Source organism: Neospora caninum, chromosome VIIb (assembly GCF_000208865.1).
Source record: "Neospora caninum Liverpool complete genome, chromosome VIIb".
Taxonomy (NCBI): Eukaryota; Apicomplexa; class Conoidasida; order Eucoccidiorida; family Sarcocystidae; genus Neospora; species Neospora caninum.
The window spans coordinates 4,645,293-4,661,977 of record NC_018394.1 but is presented as its reverse complement, the minus strand read 5'-3'; the positions used below and the strand labels follow the sequence as shown (position 1 = coordinate 4,661,977).

Here is a 16,685-nt window from a genome sequence, read left to right as displayed (position 1 = left end):
AGGTCAGAATCCTCAGATTTCCATGGGCTCTCGTGGTTCGTTCTTCAGTTTCTCGAGAAACATTTTGTGTGCTTTTTCCCATGCGGCTTTGAAGTTTTTTGTCGTCGCTTCCTTCGCCGCTCTTCCAGGAAGTTTTTCCACGTCGACGGAAGGGTCACCCTGTAGAGAGAGACAAAGCGAAAGTTCGCGTTTCTCGGAGGAAGCAAGGAGGCGCCGGTGAGTCGTAAAAAGACAGGATACGCCCAGAATCTCCCTGTTGTCTCGTCCGCCATGGCAGCAAAGACGTAAACAGGTGGACAGGCACGGTGAGAAGAACGGAAAGCGTTGCCAGCGGTGGAGCCTAGCGAGTGGAGCGACGCCGGCGAGAGACGGGCTAACGAAATCGGCAGGAAAAAACGGTGTCCCTACTATGAGAAACGCAGACTCACAGCATCCCCCAGCTCTCTCTACATATGAATGTGGTGGTATGCAGATATACATACATGTCTGCATATAAAAGAACATAGAGACACGTGTGTATGCATGGCTCCATATGCTACGATACTCGCACATATATATATATGTATATATATAGGTGTGGGTGAAGAATCAGCAGCTTGGTGTCGCTGAGACAGTGGGTTGTCTGGGAGCTGCCGATCAAGGCGTGTAGGATGTTCTTTTTACCTTCACAACGCAGTCCCACCAGACGTAGGTTCCAGCGATTTCCGGCTTCTTCCTTAAATTCAGCTCTAAAAACATGGCAAGTTCCTCTTTCATCGACGCCGTCTCTCCCTCTCTGTGTCCATCTCCTCCCTGTCCCTTATCTCCTGCCTGATCGCCCTCTTGGTCGCCCGTCTTCGTCGTTCCTTCCGTCGCCGTCTGCTCTGAGTCGGCCGTTCCGGCGCCTGCTGTCTGCGTTTCGCCAGCCTTCGACTGGGCTTCTTCGTCACTCTGAGTCCCTCCATTCACTTTGTCGGCGAGTTTTTCGAGCCTCTCCCAGTTCACTCTCTTTTCAATCAACTCCCAGAACCACATTTCTTCGTCGGGCTCGACTTTGTGGGGAAACGTCCCCTTCAGAACGGGCGTTCCTCTGTACATACAGCAGCATCCGTCCTCCCGGATTTCCACAGTCATATCCTTCGCTCGCGCGCCTTCAGGCAGTTGCACGTCGATCGTGACTTCGTGCTTGGTTTGACTCCACCAGTACCGCCCTTTGACAACGCCGCCGTTTTGGATGAGGAAAACCTCGTCTTCCCTCTTCTGCGCCCGCTGAGGAGTATAGGAACCCAAACCCCCGGAGGAAGAGGCAGCCGAGGCGTCTGGGTGGTTTCCTACGCCTTTTCGCGGTTCGTTTGAAGGCGCCGCAGCTGGAATGCTGCTGGGAGGGAGGTAGCCGCATCTCGGCCACTCATGTGCGTCTTCGTAAGCTTCGTCTGCTGCAGTGTCGCCTCCCTCCATTTCTTCCTCCCAGGCGTCGCCTTCCTCGTCTGTTACCTCCTCGACTTTCTTGCAGGGGCGACTGTCATCGCCTTCAATCGACAAACCGTCAGGGCCGATCGTCACGCGCTGCCTTTCCTCGAAGCGACGCACGCGCGGCCTGGCGCCGGAAGAGCCTTCTTCGTCGGAGGAAGACACCTGGAGCGCGTCCCACTTGGAATAGTCCACCATCGTGTCAAGTTAGACCCGCTTCCCAGACAAAGTGAACAAAAAAGTGAACGAGACAGGGGAATCGGTAAAGCAAAGAAAGAGAGGAAATGGGAAAAACCCGTGGAGAGAGACAAACAGATGAGAGAAAGAGGCAAAGGATGGAGCACGGAACACGAGACAGAGAAGGGAAGAGAGAGAGCGGAAGAACGAGCTCACGGGATACGTCCGGTCATCGGTCCACGCTCGAGAGCAAACGAGAGACCTAAAGGAGGAGACGAAAGACTCGAGAATACACTACAGGCAAAACGCGGGGGAACAGGAAATGCTGCACACCAAGGGGAAAAAGGGGAAACAGGAAAGCGGTGGGAAATTGAAACTGTTTGAGGCAGAATGAAGGTCAGACGAGGGAAGACGGGACGTTTCTTTGTCTCCTTCCAACTTTTGGCGTAAAAAAGAAAGAAGGGAGACGGAAAAAAGAGCGGTGTGCCGGTGAAACGCAAAACAGCTTCGCAGCTGGACTCAAAAGCGGCAAACCAGCGGTTTCTTTCCGTTTCTGCATGTGACCGCAATCATCTCGAAACCAAAATATCTCCTGTACTCCCACACTCTCCTTCACTCCTTTTATCTCACAAAAAGTAGTATTTTCTTCTCGTAGAGTCAAAAGAGACCAGGAATCGCCGACTGTGAAAAAGACGGAGAAACGGCAATCATCTCCAAGGTAGAAACTCTGGGACGGAGAGAGAGTGTGCGACATCCAGAAGTCGTAGGAGCGGCACGTGTGTAGCACGCGGGCGCTTCGACAGACGGTCCCCTTGACCAGCAGGAAGGGCGTAAAAGAACGGAAATAGAAGGAACGGACAGAAGAAGAGGAAGTGGAAGAAAAAAATCACAAGGAAAGTGAAAGGAGACGACACGCAACAAGGTTTCCAAGAAAAAGCCTTTTCATCCACCTCTCGCAACAGTCCTTGATGGGCTCGATTCGCTCCACCGGGGTCGCTGCCTCACGTCTTTTTCTCATCTGCTTCTGACAAAAATCAACACGTTCCCCTCAGCTCATGTGCACATCTGGGATGGCAGGACGGGACTCCGGCGGCGAGAACGAGACGAGGCACTTAACAAAAGCTTCGCCTGTTTCCTATCGTCAATCATTCATGTGGCCACGCGGGCTCGCGTTCCAGATAGAGGGAAAAATCGAGATGGAGGTTATAAGAGGGAATAAGCGGGAGATCAAGGGAGAGAGAGAGAGATCGAGCGAGCGGTATTAAGACGCAGAATACGAAAGAGATTAAGGAGGAGATCAAACGCGAGAATCAGAGAGATCGACGGGGAGATTTAGGGGGAGAATGTGAGAGGCATTAAAACGGAAATCAGGAGTGACACCACGAGAGAGGAGAAGAACAAGATTAGGAGGGAGAAGAAGAGATTAAGGAGGAGATTCAGAGGGAGGATATAAGGGGGAGGTCAAAAAAGGGGGCACAACACCAGAGAGGAAAGCGTTAAGAGCAAGACTAACATAGAGAATGAGGACATCAAGAAAGAGGTTAGTGGGGAGATTAGGAGGGAGAACAAGAGAAAGGCAAAGAGAAAGATGAAGAAGGAGATTAAGTAACTGATTAAGCGCAGAATATGGGGAACATACAGGGAAAGATTAGGAGGTGGTAAAGTCGTGATTAGGAGAGAGAAAGTGGGTTATGAAGAGGTCAAGAGAGGCGCAATTAGTAATGGAGAGATGTAAAGATCGGTAGAGGTGAAAAAACTGAAAGAAAGCGCAGAGTTGTTCTGTGCAGTGTGTGGTTGGCAAGTTTTACTTTCGGGGCACTATACCCGCTCTCTGCTGGGACCGTAGTCACACAGAGCCCATGTTCCGTTGAAATCAGAGATGGGATTGCCATGTCCTGTCGCGTTCGTGGTTCTTTCTCACACCTTCGCCTGATTGAAACGTGTAATCCCGCACGCACAGATGAGGAAAGAGCGGAGGATATCGAAAAGCAATTATCTATCCAGTAGGGCGTTCGATTGCAGGATGCCGACCAAGCAAACCCCCTTCTTATTTTTTCCCTCCCTATGAATATGTGGCTGCAGTTCCATGCAGCCCGCGAACAATTATACCTCAGATCATGCCGTATGTTCCTGAATGTCGGAAGCAGTCGATTGTTGCCCCAGAGACGCCCGGCTTCTACACTTTTCTACACAAACACACCACGAGACACAGATTCATGCATATTTACATATATGTATTTCAAACACTACACAAACATATGCCTACAACTGTACAAGCATATCTTAAAGTGTAAATAGAGATGTGTGGAAAAATCCGTGGTGAGAGAGTCGTATTTTAGCGGTGGGAAATCCTGAAGGCTGTCACGTAGACGTATAAATGCGAATATCTGGTGCTGCTAGACACACCAGTGTGCACAATTTTCCTTACGGACACATATAGGTAGAACGACTGATTTGTAGAGTCAAGTATATGTATAGACGGCGGATATCTGTATATATATATATGCAGGGAAGTAGGTATATGCCTATGTGAATGCATTTTTACCAAGATCTCTCGGCACCGACTGAGACGTTTTTGTCGGGCTGGCCAGAGGGGAGAACACAGGCGGTGTCTCCTCACTAGAAACACGCCGGTTAGACCCCGCAGCCGCAAGTCGCGTCGTCAGGATAGTCCGATCTTTTTCGGTCCGCGACAACCCACAAATATGCAGCCGTGTCCCTCAACGCGAAGAGCAAAAAGGCGAGTTACTCTCTCAAAGCTTTTGTCTGACGAATCGAGTTGTGATCACCCAATCAACTCTTGCTCGATCGCCCTCCCACCCCCCCCCCCCCCCGACAGTCCCGCATGCCCCCAGGTTGTTCCGTCCACGCTCGGCCGCTTGTCTGCCGGGAGGAGAGTCCCAGACGCACGCGTGTATCTTCTGGTCTTTTCGCAGTGTGTGTCTCGCAGCTGTCCGCGTGTCTGTGTCTGCGTTCTGTTTTTCATGAAACCGAAGACGCAGTTCACTCTCGTCTTAGAAGATTCTTTCTCCTTCTGTGTCCTCCGTGACCCTCCCGACCTTGGCGAAGCTGAACAGGAAGTTGTGCAGAAAAGGGTAGTGAGAGAGAGAGAGACAGCGACAGAAGAAACGCGGGAATGGCGATTCTTTCGTTGCAAAGAGTGTGTCTTGTCTTGCTCGTCTTCTGGACGTTTTTTCACAACACTTCATTAACTTTTTCGCGCCGCAAGAGACACCCCTGGATTCCTTGCGTGCTTTTCGACGGCTAGCGGGCAAAAGCCGTGGCCATATGGGCAAAGGCGAAAAAAGGCGGAGTGATGAAGCCCGACAAAGAGAGGAAGAACCGACAAAAAAGGGAAGAGGAAGAATGACACACTTCTCTCGCTGCTGGCCATCCTTAAAACTCCTTTTCCTTGTCTACCCTGTCGCTTGAAACGCGTGCGCCTTCCCCTAGCCGGTGACGCAGGCACACACCTTTGATCAACTCTGGGCGTCTTCCTGTCTTTCCGAGGTGTACGCCCACCTTGCAGCCAGGACGCGTTTAAGGACGCGTTTAAGTTTCCGTTCTTATTAAAAATGGTGTTTCCGTCCCGCAGTTTCTTTGCTCCCTCGTTTATCTGCCCCGAGAAGCACGTGACCACACAAGCCCCTCTCCTGGGTGGGAGTTTCTGTTAAACGCGAATCTGTTTTTGGCGGTACATGTGTCCCGGTCTTCTCTTTTCTTTTCTCCACGATGCACAAGAAGACGCAAGAGCCTCGCTGGCTGTTTGTGTCCTCTGACGCTCCGTCTGTGTGTGTGTCTCTCGCAGAACAGCTTCCGCCTCCGTCTCCCTGCGTCTTCCCATCTCCCGCTTCTTTTTCTTCATCCTCGTCCTTCTCTCCTGCGTCGTCTCCCTTTTCTGTCTCGTTTGCCTCCTCTTCTCTGTCTCCTCTGTCGTCCTTCACTTTGCCTGCCGCTTCCCTCGCCGTCGCGACCCCTGACTGCCACTCGCGTCCACGTACGCACGCAAGTCGAAAATTCCTCTCTCCCCACCCCCTCTCTCCCCTTCCTTCGCCTCTCTACACATGCGTTTTGCATCCATCTGCGGAGGAGACGCACAAGCGCGAGGCAGCCGCCTGTGCGTCGCGCCCTCGCGCAGACGAGACAGTCGACGCTTGCTGCTGGCGGCGACCGCGCCCGGGCCAGATTCGCTGGCCGTCAGCCTGCTCTGGGCATCGAGAAGCCCCGTCTCAGGGAGCGCGTGGAGCCGAAAACGCAGCAGACGAGGGGGCGAGATGGAGAGGAGACGAGCGAGGAGAGAGGTGTGGACCACCGCCCGGGGCACAGTTGGAGCGCTGCGACGACCCAATGTACAGAGAGCCGTTGAAGGCGCGCGAGCAAACACAGAAATGGGGAGAAACGATGCCAAGTGAAGGCAGGAAAGACATGGACGCAGCACTCCGAATGGGGGAAAGAGCCGAGCGACTATCAGGGGCGGACGACCTCTTCACTCCAGCGGAAAGCAGAGCAGCACGGGTGTTTCCCTTTTTCGAAACACCTGGCAGCTTGTCACCCTCGACGAATTTGCGTAGGAAAGCCGGCAGTCGTCGAAGGAGTAAAAGTGTGCACGAGACAGAAGAGAAACCGGGGCGAGAGGCGACGCAGAGAAGACACGCTGCGTTGACAGGATCCACTGGCTGGTCTGCAGTCCCCGCTGAGGTGTATGTACACCTCAGTCCGAGGAGCGAAGCGGGGCACGGATCGTGGACTCACGAAAGGGGTGACCCAGGAGACAGAACGTACGCTGACCTTGCGCTTGCAGCTCGAGCTTCTCAGTTTCTCGTCGACACGGACAGAGAGCGAGGACACGCTGGAGAGGACAGAAACCAGGAGGGAGAAGACGGAGAGCTGCAAGTGATGCGACAGGAGAAGGAACGTCCCATGTGGATGAACAGCCTCCTCTGTCGCCAGCAACCTTTCCCCCACTCGCCTGAACAACAGACATCTCTTCCCTTGTTAACTTCTCAATCGTCTTCTGCCTCAACTTCGATATCACCTGCTTTCTACCGTGTCCCTTCTTCTCTACGGGTTGGTCAAGAGACTGTGCCGCGGACCAGCATCCGCGGTGAGCATCCTTGTCCGTCCCCTGGAACTTCGTTCTCGGATTTTCAGTCTTCCCATGCCCGTGGTGGTCGATGCGTTGATTCGCGCACTCATGGAGACCGTCGAGGGGAGGCGTCGAGCCCCCATTTTGCGTACCGTCGGTCTTCTCTTCAGGCTTCTTCGCCCCACGCTTCGTGTTCTTGTTCTGGCCACGCGCATGCTCTCCCTAGCCTGCATTCTTCCTTTCTTTCTTCCGGTGCCAATCAACGCGCCGTTGGCGAGCAAAGGAACTGTACAGACACCCGCGTGCCATCGGCTCCCCAGCCCTGTTCGTGCGTCTCTCCGTTCTCGCTTTCCTCTTCTGTTCCCTGCTTTCATTTGTGCGCTCCTGCGCAGCCTTCTTCGCGCTCCTCTTGTGTCTCTCCGTCTCCGTCCGTGCGTCGATCTGGGGTCGGCCCCGCAAGCGCGGTCTCGTCCCGAGCGACAAGAGACCTCGAAGCGCAAGCAGAAGCGAGCGCAGCACAGACAGGAAAAAGGGAGACAGTCGGAGAAAAAGAAACGAGCGGGGTCGGCCGAGTCACAGGACCACCGCGTGCGCCTTTTTCGACTCGCGTCTCTTCTACGGCGTGTGGTTCTCGGCGAGCGGTCCTTTGCACGGATCGCGCGTTTTGTCTCCCCATGAAAAAGGACCGCCCGAATTTTGGACGCTCAGAGATCGCTTTCCGTTTTGCAGACGCCGGCACGATACGCGTTGAGCAAGAACGGGACGACACACGGGATCTGAGCGTTCCTGGCTCTCTGCGAGGTGGGCAACCGAGGGTGACATGCGCGGGAGGCATCCAGCCGCGCGAGGGCGCAGAGGCAAACGGAAATCAAGGCGAGACTCAAGGAGAAAGAAGGCGGGAAGGCGAGAGAGAGAGACGAGACGGACCGGAGGGAGAAAGGAGAGAGGGACAAGCAGTGAAGAACCCCGGAGGAAGACAGGGAGAGGATAGCGAAAGCCTTGGCAGCAGACGCGGATGGTGCAGTGCGAGATGGGAGAGAGAGACGCGGAACGCGTTCAGTCTCGCTCCGTCGCCGCGGGAAAACGTCTCGGCGGCGTGCGGAGGGACACAGGAGAAGAAGGGAGACAACGCGTCTGATGAGAGCGCCGAAACCAGACAGGGGGACAATCGGACAACAGAAGACGTAGAAGACGAGTTCGAAAGGGGAGCAACCGGAGAGGAAGGAAAAGAGACCATGGCGCAGGTGGCGAGGAGACGGGCGCAGATGACAGAGCCCGCGAGAAAGGACGGCGTGAGTCGTGCTGCCGAGAAAGGCGTTTTGGATGGAGGCCAGAAAGAAGACATGTCGAGAGGAGGAAACGGGAACTGGCGACCAGAGCTCTTCCCTCGTGCAAATTCGCTCGGGGACAACACAGGGACTGACCCAACGGACACAGACAACTTACCTCAAGTGGAGAGAGAAGTTGCTGTCGAAGGAGAAACGCTTACAGGAAACGAGAACGAGGAAGGAATGCACTGTGGGGAGGAACCAGAGATGAGCGAGGAAGAAGAGGAAGGGGAAGAAACAGAAATGTGCTATCTTTCGAGGTTGTTAGGTCGAGGAGGTGGAGGGAAACGGAGATGGAAGAAGCTGGTGCGTCAGATGGGGAGGCCAGAAGCGTCGTCTTCTGCCTCTTCTTTGTTGTCCACGGACAACGAATTGTCTCTCTCACTTTCCACTTCTTCTTCGTCCTCTCTGGATTCCTCACCTTCGCATGCCTCCGCGCCCGTCTGCTATCTCCCGACTGGCGGCGTCTCCGCTTCTCCCTCTCCTTTCTCTTCTCTCCCTTTATCTGGGGTTTCCTGGCCCTCGTGCTCTCGTGCCTCGCGCCCGTCCTTCGCAGGACTCCTTCCAGAGTCGGTATCCCATACACTTGCCATTCGCAAAGAGCTGCGTCAAGCTGCCTTGCTCGGCTCTCTGAGTCTCCGGAGGGCCATGGAAACGCGTCCAGAGAAGACGAGTCAAGGGACGGACGACGAGAAAGGAAGAGAAGAAGAGGGAGAAGCAGAAGTAGAAGACGACGAGGACGAAGGCATCTGTTGTGACGGCAGGCGGTCGAAGGGGAGGAAGAAGCCCCAGCAGAAAGAGAGGTTCGGAGAGCGAGGAGAGAACCGCGATGTCGTGCAGGAGCAGGAGGGAGTCGACGAGGAAGCGTGCCGGGAGAGAACGCGGGGGAAGGCGGCAGGTCTGCCTGGAGCGCCGAAGCGACAGACAGCGGAAAACAGGGGCGGAGGATGTGTGGAACAGAGAGACGCACATTCGCGAGCCTGTAACGGAAGTGAAGAACGCGAAACGCACGGGTGGGCATGCAGAGAAGAACAGAGTGTGGAAAAACGCGATCGAGCGTGGATTGATGCTGCTGTGAACTACTGGGAACTTGCAGAGAGGGATGCCGCTCTCACCTTGCTCAGGACGCGGCACAAACGAAGAATGAACTGAGAGATCTAGACAGGGGAGTGGCACACGGCGGTTGGCTAGTTGCATGCAGCGATCGGTTTTGTTTGTTTCGTCTCGCACATCTTTGCTTTTTTGTGCGTCTCTGGCCGCAAAGCCTGTGTGTGTGCCTCGAGAGCCAAGGGGCATGTGTACAGACTGGCCGGGACACTCAGTCGAAGACAGTCCGCGGCGCTGCTTTTTTCTCTTCTCGTCTGGTGAATCACACCGAGAAAACAAACACAAACATGTACATGTCTGTACATCCATATATCTATATATATATATATATATATATATATATATATATATACGTATGAGTATTCGTACTTGCAGGTCGTATTCCCTATTATATATATATATATATATATATATATATATATATATGCGCGTACACACACGTGTATATATACATGCGAGTATATATGGCATTCACATATACCTGTATGTGAGCATGTATACTCACGTTTTTTACGGCAATGCCACGAGGCGGTTTTGCTTTGTTACACCGGCGCGTTGCGTCCTGCCGGTTGTTCTCGAGAGGGAGATTTGAATGATCGGGAATACACGCCGCACCAACATTTTCAGGTTTCTGTGAAAAGACTCGCCACACGTGTTGTTGAAACTCCATCTTCGCTCCTTGTCCTTCACACCTGCAGCTTCGGCGCTCCAGCCGCAGGTGCTCTAGGTCGGCGCTGTCCTGGCGGCGGGTTCCGTTCTTTTGGAGAGCTCGCACGCAGAAACGGACAGTTTCTGGTTGAACATCTTCGAAGCGCCGATCTAGTTCTCTGTGGCAGCGTTCCACGAGGCAAAGCGAAGAGATCGTATATGCATATAGTCAAGTAGGGAATTGTGTAGATGTGTGAGCTGGTGTCTCTTCGCGTGTAGAGATAGACACGGTGTGAAACAACGCCTGCTCAGACGGCTTTCTTCTTGCACTCTACAAAGCATCCGTGTACATATATCCGTATGAGTCGATTGACAAGTCGAGGCAAATAGGGCTGCACTTATACCGGGCGCATGCACAGGGAAATGTTAGGTTGCAACGTCTCACGATTGCAAGTACATGGAGGGAGAGAGATACCCATATATATATATATATATATATATGAATTGTGAATTTTGTGTTCAGTCCAGTTCCCTCATATTAGAGAGACGACTTGGGCGTTTTTTTCTCTAGTGGAGATCCCCTCTCTTTGAGAGGAAAAAAAACATGTTTCCCCGAAGCGGGAGGCACCGCGACAACAATAGAGGAAGAAGTAATTAGGTTTGCAAAGCCTGGTGAAGAATTGTGTATTTTTCACAGGGGGAAGGCAACGGAAAGATAGGGAAGAGGATGCGTCTGGGGGTCTTCAATCTCGAAAGATTTGAAGAGAATGCTCCTGATGTGTTGGAATAGAAAAAAATTATGGGTGTACAAAGCTGATACGTACGGCAATCGTTTGCGCCACAGAACGCGGAGGAAAGGACAACGAAGAAGAGGGGCAGGCCGACTCGGTTCAGACCGAATTATACATCTGCTGCCGCTTGCTCTATTAAAGCCTACACCACAGTGTTGTGCGCTACATTTCTGAATTGCGTTTCTGCTGCACACGCTTTTGGTGGAAAGGAGATGGTGGAGAATTCGAGGTGTCGGTACACCAGGAAAATCGTGGCTGAATCCATCGAGATGTATGTACACCGTAGAGATGGAAGTCCAGTCGAAGTCTAGGATAGAGAAACCGGAATGAAGAACCGGGGCGCGGTATATGTGGCACCACTGGAGCTTTTGCACACAACAGCCGAACAATTTACTTCTCAGACAGCCGCGAACAGGTCGACTTGTGCACGTACATCATGTATACCTAACACGCGTATACGATCACAAACATATATCGGTACGACCTCATATGCACACGAGTTCATCTACCGACGGAAATATGCAAATGCGCACATATAGAGGCACACGCAGGTATGCAGGTGGATATATACATAGCACGCACGTATGCATGCATGTATGCACATATTTTTGTGGATATTAACATAAACCGACAGGAAGGCGTGCACAGTGTTCGGTCCTCCCAAGAGGGTTTGTGGCGCTTCCCTCCGAGCGGCGCTGCCGGACTTGCGCCTGAGAGATCGCGCAAGGAACGCTGCGTGCTTCCCATTGCGCGTCGAAAGCAACGGCCTTGTCCCCGTTCCACCTCTGCAGAGATGCATGGCCCTCTCTAGGACAGCACAGACCGCAGAACTCTTCTCTGTGCTCGTTTCCAGGCTCGACCGGTCCTCAATCCGTCAGCTTTTCGCCCTTCGCTTGCGCTCGGTTTCTTCCCTCGTCTCTCCGTTGTGTGGTTCGGCCTCGCCCCTCAAATGCTGTGCGTCGCCGCGAAGTGGAAAGGTGGCGAGCGGAAGCATCAGCAGGAGCAACTAGACGGCGGAGGCTTCGGCCCCGCTGCGAGAAAGAATGGAGACACAAAAGGACGCCATCGAATCCAGCGTGTGGAGACAGATACGCACGCCGCTGTTGGCTTCCATCATAAAAACTGGGGCTCTACAGAATTCAATCATATACCGACAACAGAGAGATATTCATGCGCAGATGGATAAAGACAGAAACAGCTGCATTCTCACACTGTGAACGAGCCGAAAGTCGACAGCGTACAGAAGACGCATACACCAAAGAGTGGGGTTTCTCCAACCGATCAACCGCCGATGTTCGCCGCGTACACAAATACGAGCTGTGTATGGCCATGCATATAAAGTTAGGTAGAGATCGAAAGACGTGGATGGGAGTGCTGCCTTCCAGCTCTCGCTTTTGCACCCTTAGGGCGCCAGGCAGGAACGCGCTGGAAAGCAAGGCGGACTTACGGCTGCCCATACTCGTCCGTGTCGCGTGGATCCCCGAGATCATCGTGTTGGGGTCAATCAAGCCTAGAAACCGGGAAGCAGCACGAAAAAGCAAGAGTCAGAGACACTGGAGTGAAGACAGGGGAAGAAGGAAACGCTGGTTCACATGCCTATCTATTGAATGCGAAGAGGGGAAGATATAACACAGAAAGACTTGAAACAGAGACGTTTGCAGACGCCATCCAGAGGTGGAGACGGGGATACGCAGGAGCACAGCCACACAGCTGCAGATAGATTTGTATGGGGGTTCCCTTGTCCCCGCTTTATCACTTGTCCTGTTCACCACAAAGTGCATCGTTGTCTCCTCTCGGGTTCACGCTTTCACGGGCTCTCACCGTCTTCGATTTTGTTGAGAATGAGTCGCGCGACTTTGACGAAAACATCTTCGACGCCCTCGCCAGTGAACGCGCTGGTCTCCAGGAACAAAATATCTGCAAACAGGAAGGCGACGACGTTCGGTTTAAACAGCCAAGTCTCCGCAGCAGCGTGTACCCTCAACGAGTCCTTCATACAAACAGGGAAGCAGCGCGTCTGTCTGTACGTAATCAGCTGTGTGTGATACACGCGCGTGTAGATAGATGTCATTCGAGAAATACAAAAGTCTAGATCGGTAGATAGTCTTCCATGTGAGCGCGGGGGGGCGAGGGCACAGAGAGGATCAAAAAAGTAAACATGCTGGGGTCTATCGATTTGTACAGACTTGCACAGAAAGACAAAGCCGCAAGTCTCTTTTGCGTGGAAGCGGAAAGAAGAGAGGACACAGTGTCGAGGAGAGGCAACACTACTGAACAGTGTGACGACTTGTGCGTGTACAGAGCGAAACAGAGACATAAATGTCTTTATGTATGTACATACAGTTTTTTCAGAGAGACGACACTGAACACAGTGTATGCATCTTTTGTGTTGGGGGCATAAAAGATGCAAGAGACAACCAGCGACGCAAGACGCTCGAAGCACGCGAGGGCGGCGGTGCCCCGCCAGGTCCCCAGGAAGCAAGCAGGAAGTCGCAAGGAGAGTAAGATCAAGACCAGAAAAGGCAGAAACGGGAAGCGCAAGGCTTACCGTTTTCTTGAGCAAAGCGAGACGCCTCGAGGAAGGACACCGCCCTCTTTTCCTTCAGATCAACTTTATTGCCTGAAAAAAAAGGCACCGGAACCAGTCCACCCTTCGGTTCGCCTCAACTCTAGACTAATACGTATATATATATATATATAGTATAGATCCGTATATGCATATTTGTGAACTCTATGTAATTAGACTTTATATATACACGCATGTATAAAGTGAATGTGGATAGCGAACTGGGATGGGTGACAGGTCAGCGTTGGTGTAAAAGAGAAGAGAGATATATATTCCCCTGACGCGCAGATAAATGGGCGTCTGCATTCATCGAGATACAGAGAGGCATAGAATCACCTGCGTATACAGACGAATGTTTAAGTGATACAGAGAGAGGACATGCGTTTACACAGATTGCTCAATATATGGCGTGTCGGCTTGGGAAGGCACCTTGGACGTCGGTGTCTTCTAGGGAACGTAGATGCGGACTGCACAGACTCCGGCGAGGAGAAAAGGAGAGGAGCGGAACAGGGAGACAGAGAGAGGAAAGAGACGCACCGACTGCAATTATGGAGATGTCTGCTCGAGCGAGCGAGCGCGCGTCGGCTAGCCAATTCATCAAGTGGTTGTACGAGTCGCGGCTGCCAGAGAAACGCGGGGAAAGCGGAAAAACAGAAAAAACAGGGAATAGGGGGTGAGGAAGACGCAGCGGGGGACGCGAAGGCGACCGAGGCAGAAAGTTAAAACACGACGGCACGAGAGGAGGAACAGAGTTTCAGCAGAGGGCGTTGCAGGTGAAAAGAGGCGCGCAGAAACGGCAAGCGTGAGCAAAAGAAAAGGCACGGACTTGCTGATGTCGTAGACGAGAAGAGCGCCTGCAGCGCCTCGGTAATAGCTGCGTGTGACAGAGCGGTAACGTTCTTGTCCGGCCGTGTCCCAAATCTGCAGTTTGATTCTCTTCCCTGCGATGTTAATCATCTTGCTGCCGAACTCAACTCCAATTGTGTGGCTGCATCCTTTCTTAACTGAACAACACGCAAAGGGACAACATGGCAAACCGGAGAACACCGCATGCGAGTCCGTTTTCTCTCGTCGCGAGCTCGACACCGATCGGGGGCGCACTCTGGCGCTGCCGTCCGAACCTTTCAGCTCCGGCGTACACGCTGAGTGCCGGTCGATCCGCCGGAAAGAAAGAGCCGAGCGCGGGTGGGGCTCTCTCGGTCTCGTGTCGGGAGACAGCGAATGGAGACACTCCCCTCTCTCGTCGGCGATCCCACACGTGTGGAGAGTTCGCTCCTCTTCCCTGGCGACGGCAGACGCCAGAAAGCGACGGAAGCGCTCCTGATGTTTCCGCCCCTGTCTCTGCCTTCAGTCCTCGCCCACGGCCGTCCACTTCTTTCAATTCTTCTCACAGGCTCTTCCTGTAGCCTGCCTTTCTCGCGACTTGGTTCTTCGCCCTTTTCCTTTCCCTCTTCTGCGACTGCTTCTCTCCACGTTCCCTCGCGATGTTTTTCGCGCCGCCTGGCCCGCTGGTATCTTCGCGGCCTGTCCACTCGGCCTTGACTCGTTTGTGTAAGGCTGGTGAAAGACGCTGCCTCGCGGAAGCTACCCCTTGGTGTCTCTCTGCGCTTACACTTGTTCTCAATGAACTGGTGAAGGAGACACGACTTCCCCGCTCCTGCATCGCCGATGATGATGAACTTGAACAGGTAGTCGTAGTGGTCCTTGTCCTGGAACGAAAAAGGAGAAAAGGCAGTGCGCAAGCATGTGTTTACGGTGGCGAACGAACAGAAAAACGCCTAAGGTCAGAGAGAGGCGAGAGCGAAGTTGATAGAAAGCCGAAGACGAGACAAGCGAGGAAGCAATAAACGGGAAACGCGGCGAGAAGAAACGCAGAGGGCGTCAGACATCATGAGCGGCATCGCGGCCGCAGCACAAGACTCACGCAGAAAGAAGAGAGACAATGTGATGGAAGAGTTGAAGCGCGGAGAGATACGAAATTCTACAGGGAAGAGGCGAAAGAGGAAACACAGAAGAGAGAAGAATGAAGCGAGATGCGTCGACAGAGTCTTACTTTGCTGGAGTCTGCCATGGTGGCGAGGGAAGCCGGGAGAAGGCGCGCTTCGGCGAATGCTTCTTGGCCCCAGAGGGGAAAAGGACAGTGTGTACCACCAGAAGGAAATCGACGCCGACCAGAGGGGAGGAGGAGAACGAAACAGCGTGAAATGCCTCAAAGAGCAAGGCGGGCGAGGAAAGGAGAGTTTGCACCACTGTGAGAAGGCTGTGTGGGCAGAACGAAGTAAAAGCGAAGAAGAGAGGGCGTCAAAAAGCCGGGACAGGCGAGAGCCAGCGCCGAAAAACAGTCAGGAAGTACAAAAGAGCGGAGCGGAGAAGCTGTCTCTCCACAGCAGCTCGGTCGAAAAGATTTTGAAAGTGCGACGAACACTCCGCGTCAACAACGAAGGAGATTTCCTGCAGCTACATTTCCCGCAGAAGGCAACGATGTGTCGCTGCAGAGAGCGATACAGAAGAGAGGATACAGATGATGTGGAGAGGGACGGGAGGGGGAGATGCTTCTCGCTTGAAGAGAACAGAGAAAGGAGACGACGGCCGCAGTCAAGGCTGCAGCGGTCAGCGGACAGAGAAGAAAACAGACAACGCGGAAAAGGAGCAACGGAAGACGGAAATGGGAGCAGGGAAATAAAGGGACCTGTCGGAGAATGGGGCTGACGTGGAAGACGACGGCGCGGGAATGACTGTGCGCTGCCTGTTGGAGCCAAAAAGGAAAGAAAATGCTTCTTTGTGTCTTCGGAACAAAATGAACACGGAGGAGAGAGGTGCAGAGGCGGCGAGCCGAAAAATCGGAAAGAGGTTACACTGGAAAGAAGGCAGAAAAAGGAAGAATACGACTGGATACTGCCCAGACACGCCAAACCGACAACAAACACCAGGTGGCTATGGACTCTCGCGCATACAAACATGGGTTTTTTGGTGCGCTTTCATGACTCGGTAGGTATGAACAGGCTTTTCAGGGCGGAGAGACGAGAGGGGACGGAAAGTAGAGAGGGCGAGATGCAGAAAAGACAGGAAGCAGACGGCGCAGGTCGAGGCTAACCAGCAATACACAGGTTCTCAGGGAGGGAGGAGAAATGCCCCAGGATTACCGCCAAAGCCGAACAGCTGATTCATCCAAATACAGACAGAAAATGCACGCGCGCGCATGTAGAGGGCGGGTTACGCTTACACAGCAGATGAGGCGCAGTGATACTGTGTACCTGTACATGCAGGATAGAAACGTGTGAATAACCGATACACAAAGAAGGCGTTTCGTACACCAGTCGCTTGGAGAGCTGGGGTACATTTCCAAGGCGCCGGCCTGGCTGTCCAGTGTACATACACCCAAACGACGAGACCGGGAGTCAGGGTGTCACGGCACTGGAGGCGCGTTTTGTTTCCTCAGTTTTCGTCGTTTGTTTTCCGGCAGGGGCCTTGTGTTTTTTCCTTCTTCGGAGAGGAAGAAGTGGCTGTCGCTGGCACAGCTGCAGACGTCGATT

The 16,685-nt window shown here is 53.2% G+C and overlaps 3 protein-coding genes across 3 annotated transcripts; 1 reads left to right on the top strand and 2 right to left on the bottom strand.

Annotated features, from left to right (window-relative positions):
• Window positions 1-12: 12 nt before the first annotated feature.
• On the bottom strand, window positions 13-1,647 carry NCLIV_029750 (putative nuclear movement domain-containing protein; the record flags this gene model as incomplete). Its single annotated transcript, XM_003883170.1, has 2 exons — window positions 13-159; window positions 664-1,647. The coding sequence occupies 2 exons, from the start codon at window positions 1,645-1,647 to the stop codon at window positions 13-15; spliced, it is 1,131 nt and encodes a 376-aa protein (XP_003883219.1).
• Window positions 1,648-5,358: 3,711 nt separating this feature from the next.
• NCLIV_029740 (conserved hypothetical protein) lies at window positions 5,359-9,192 on the top strand (the record flags this gene model as incomplete). Its single annotated transcript, XM_003883169.1, has 1 exon — window positions 5,359-9,192. One exon carries the CDS (start codon window positions 5,359-5,361, stop codon window positions 9,190-9,192), a length of 3,834 nt encoding a protein of 1,277 aa, XP_003883218.1.
• Window positions 9,193-11,579: 2,387 nt separating this feature from the next.
• NCLIV_029730 (putative Ras family domain-containing protein) lies at window positions 11,580-15,223 on the bottom strand (the record flags this gene model as incomplete). Its single annotated transcript, XM_003883168.1, has 8 exons — window positions 11,580-11,617; window positions 12,034-12,096; window positions 12,408-12,503; window positions 13,135-13,206; window positions 13,690-13,772; window positions 13,979-14,156; window positions 14,765-14,861; window positions 15,206-15,223. 8 exons carry the CDS (start codon window positions 15,221-15,223, stop codon window positions 11,580-11,582), a joined length of 645 nt encoding a protein of 214 aa, XP_003883217.1.
• Between the last annotated feature and the right edge of the window lie 1,462 nt (window positions 15,224-16,685).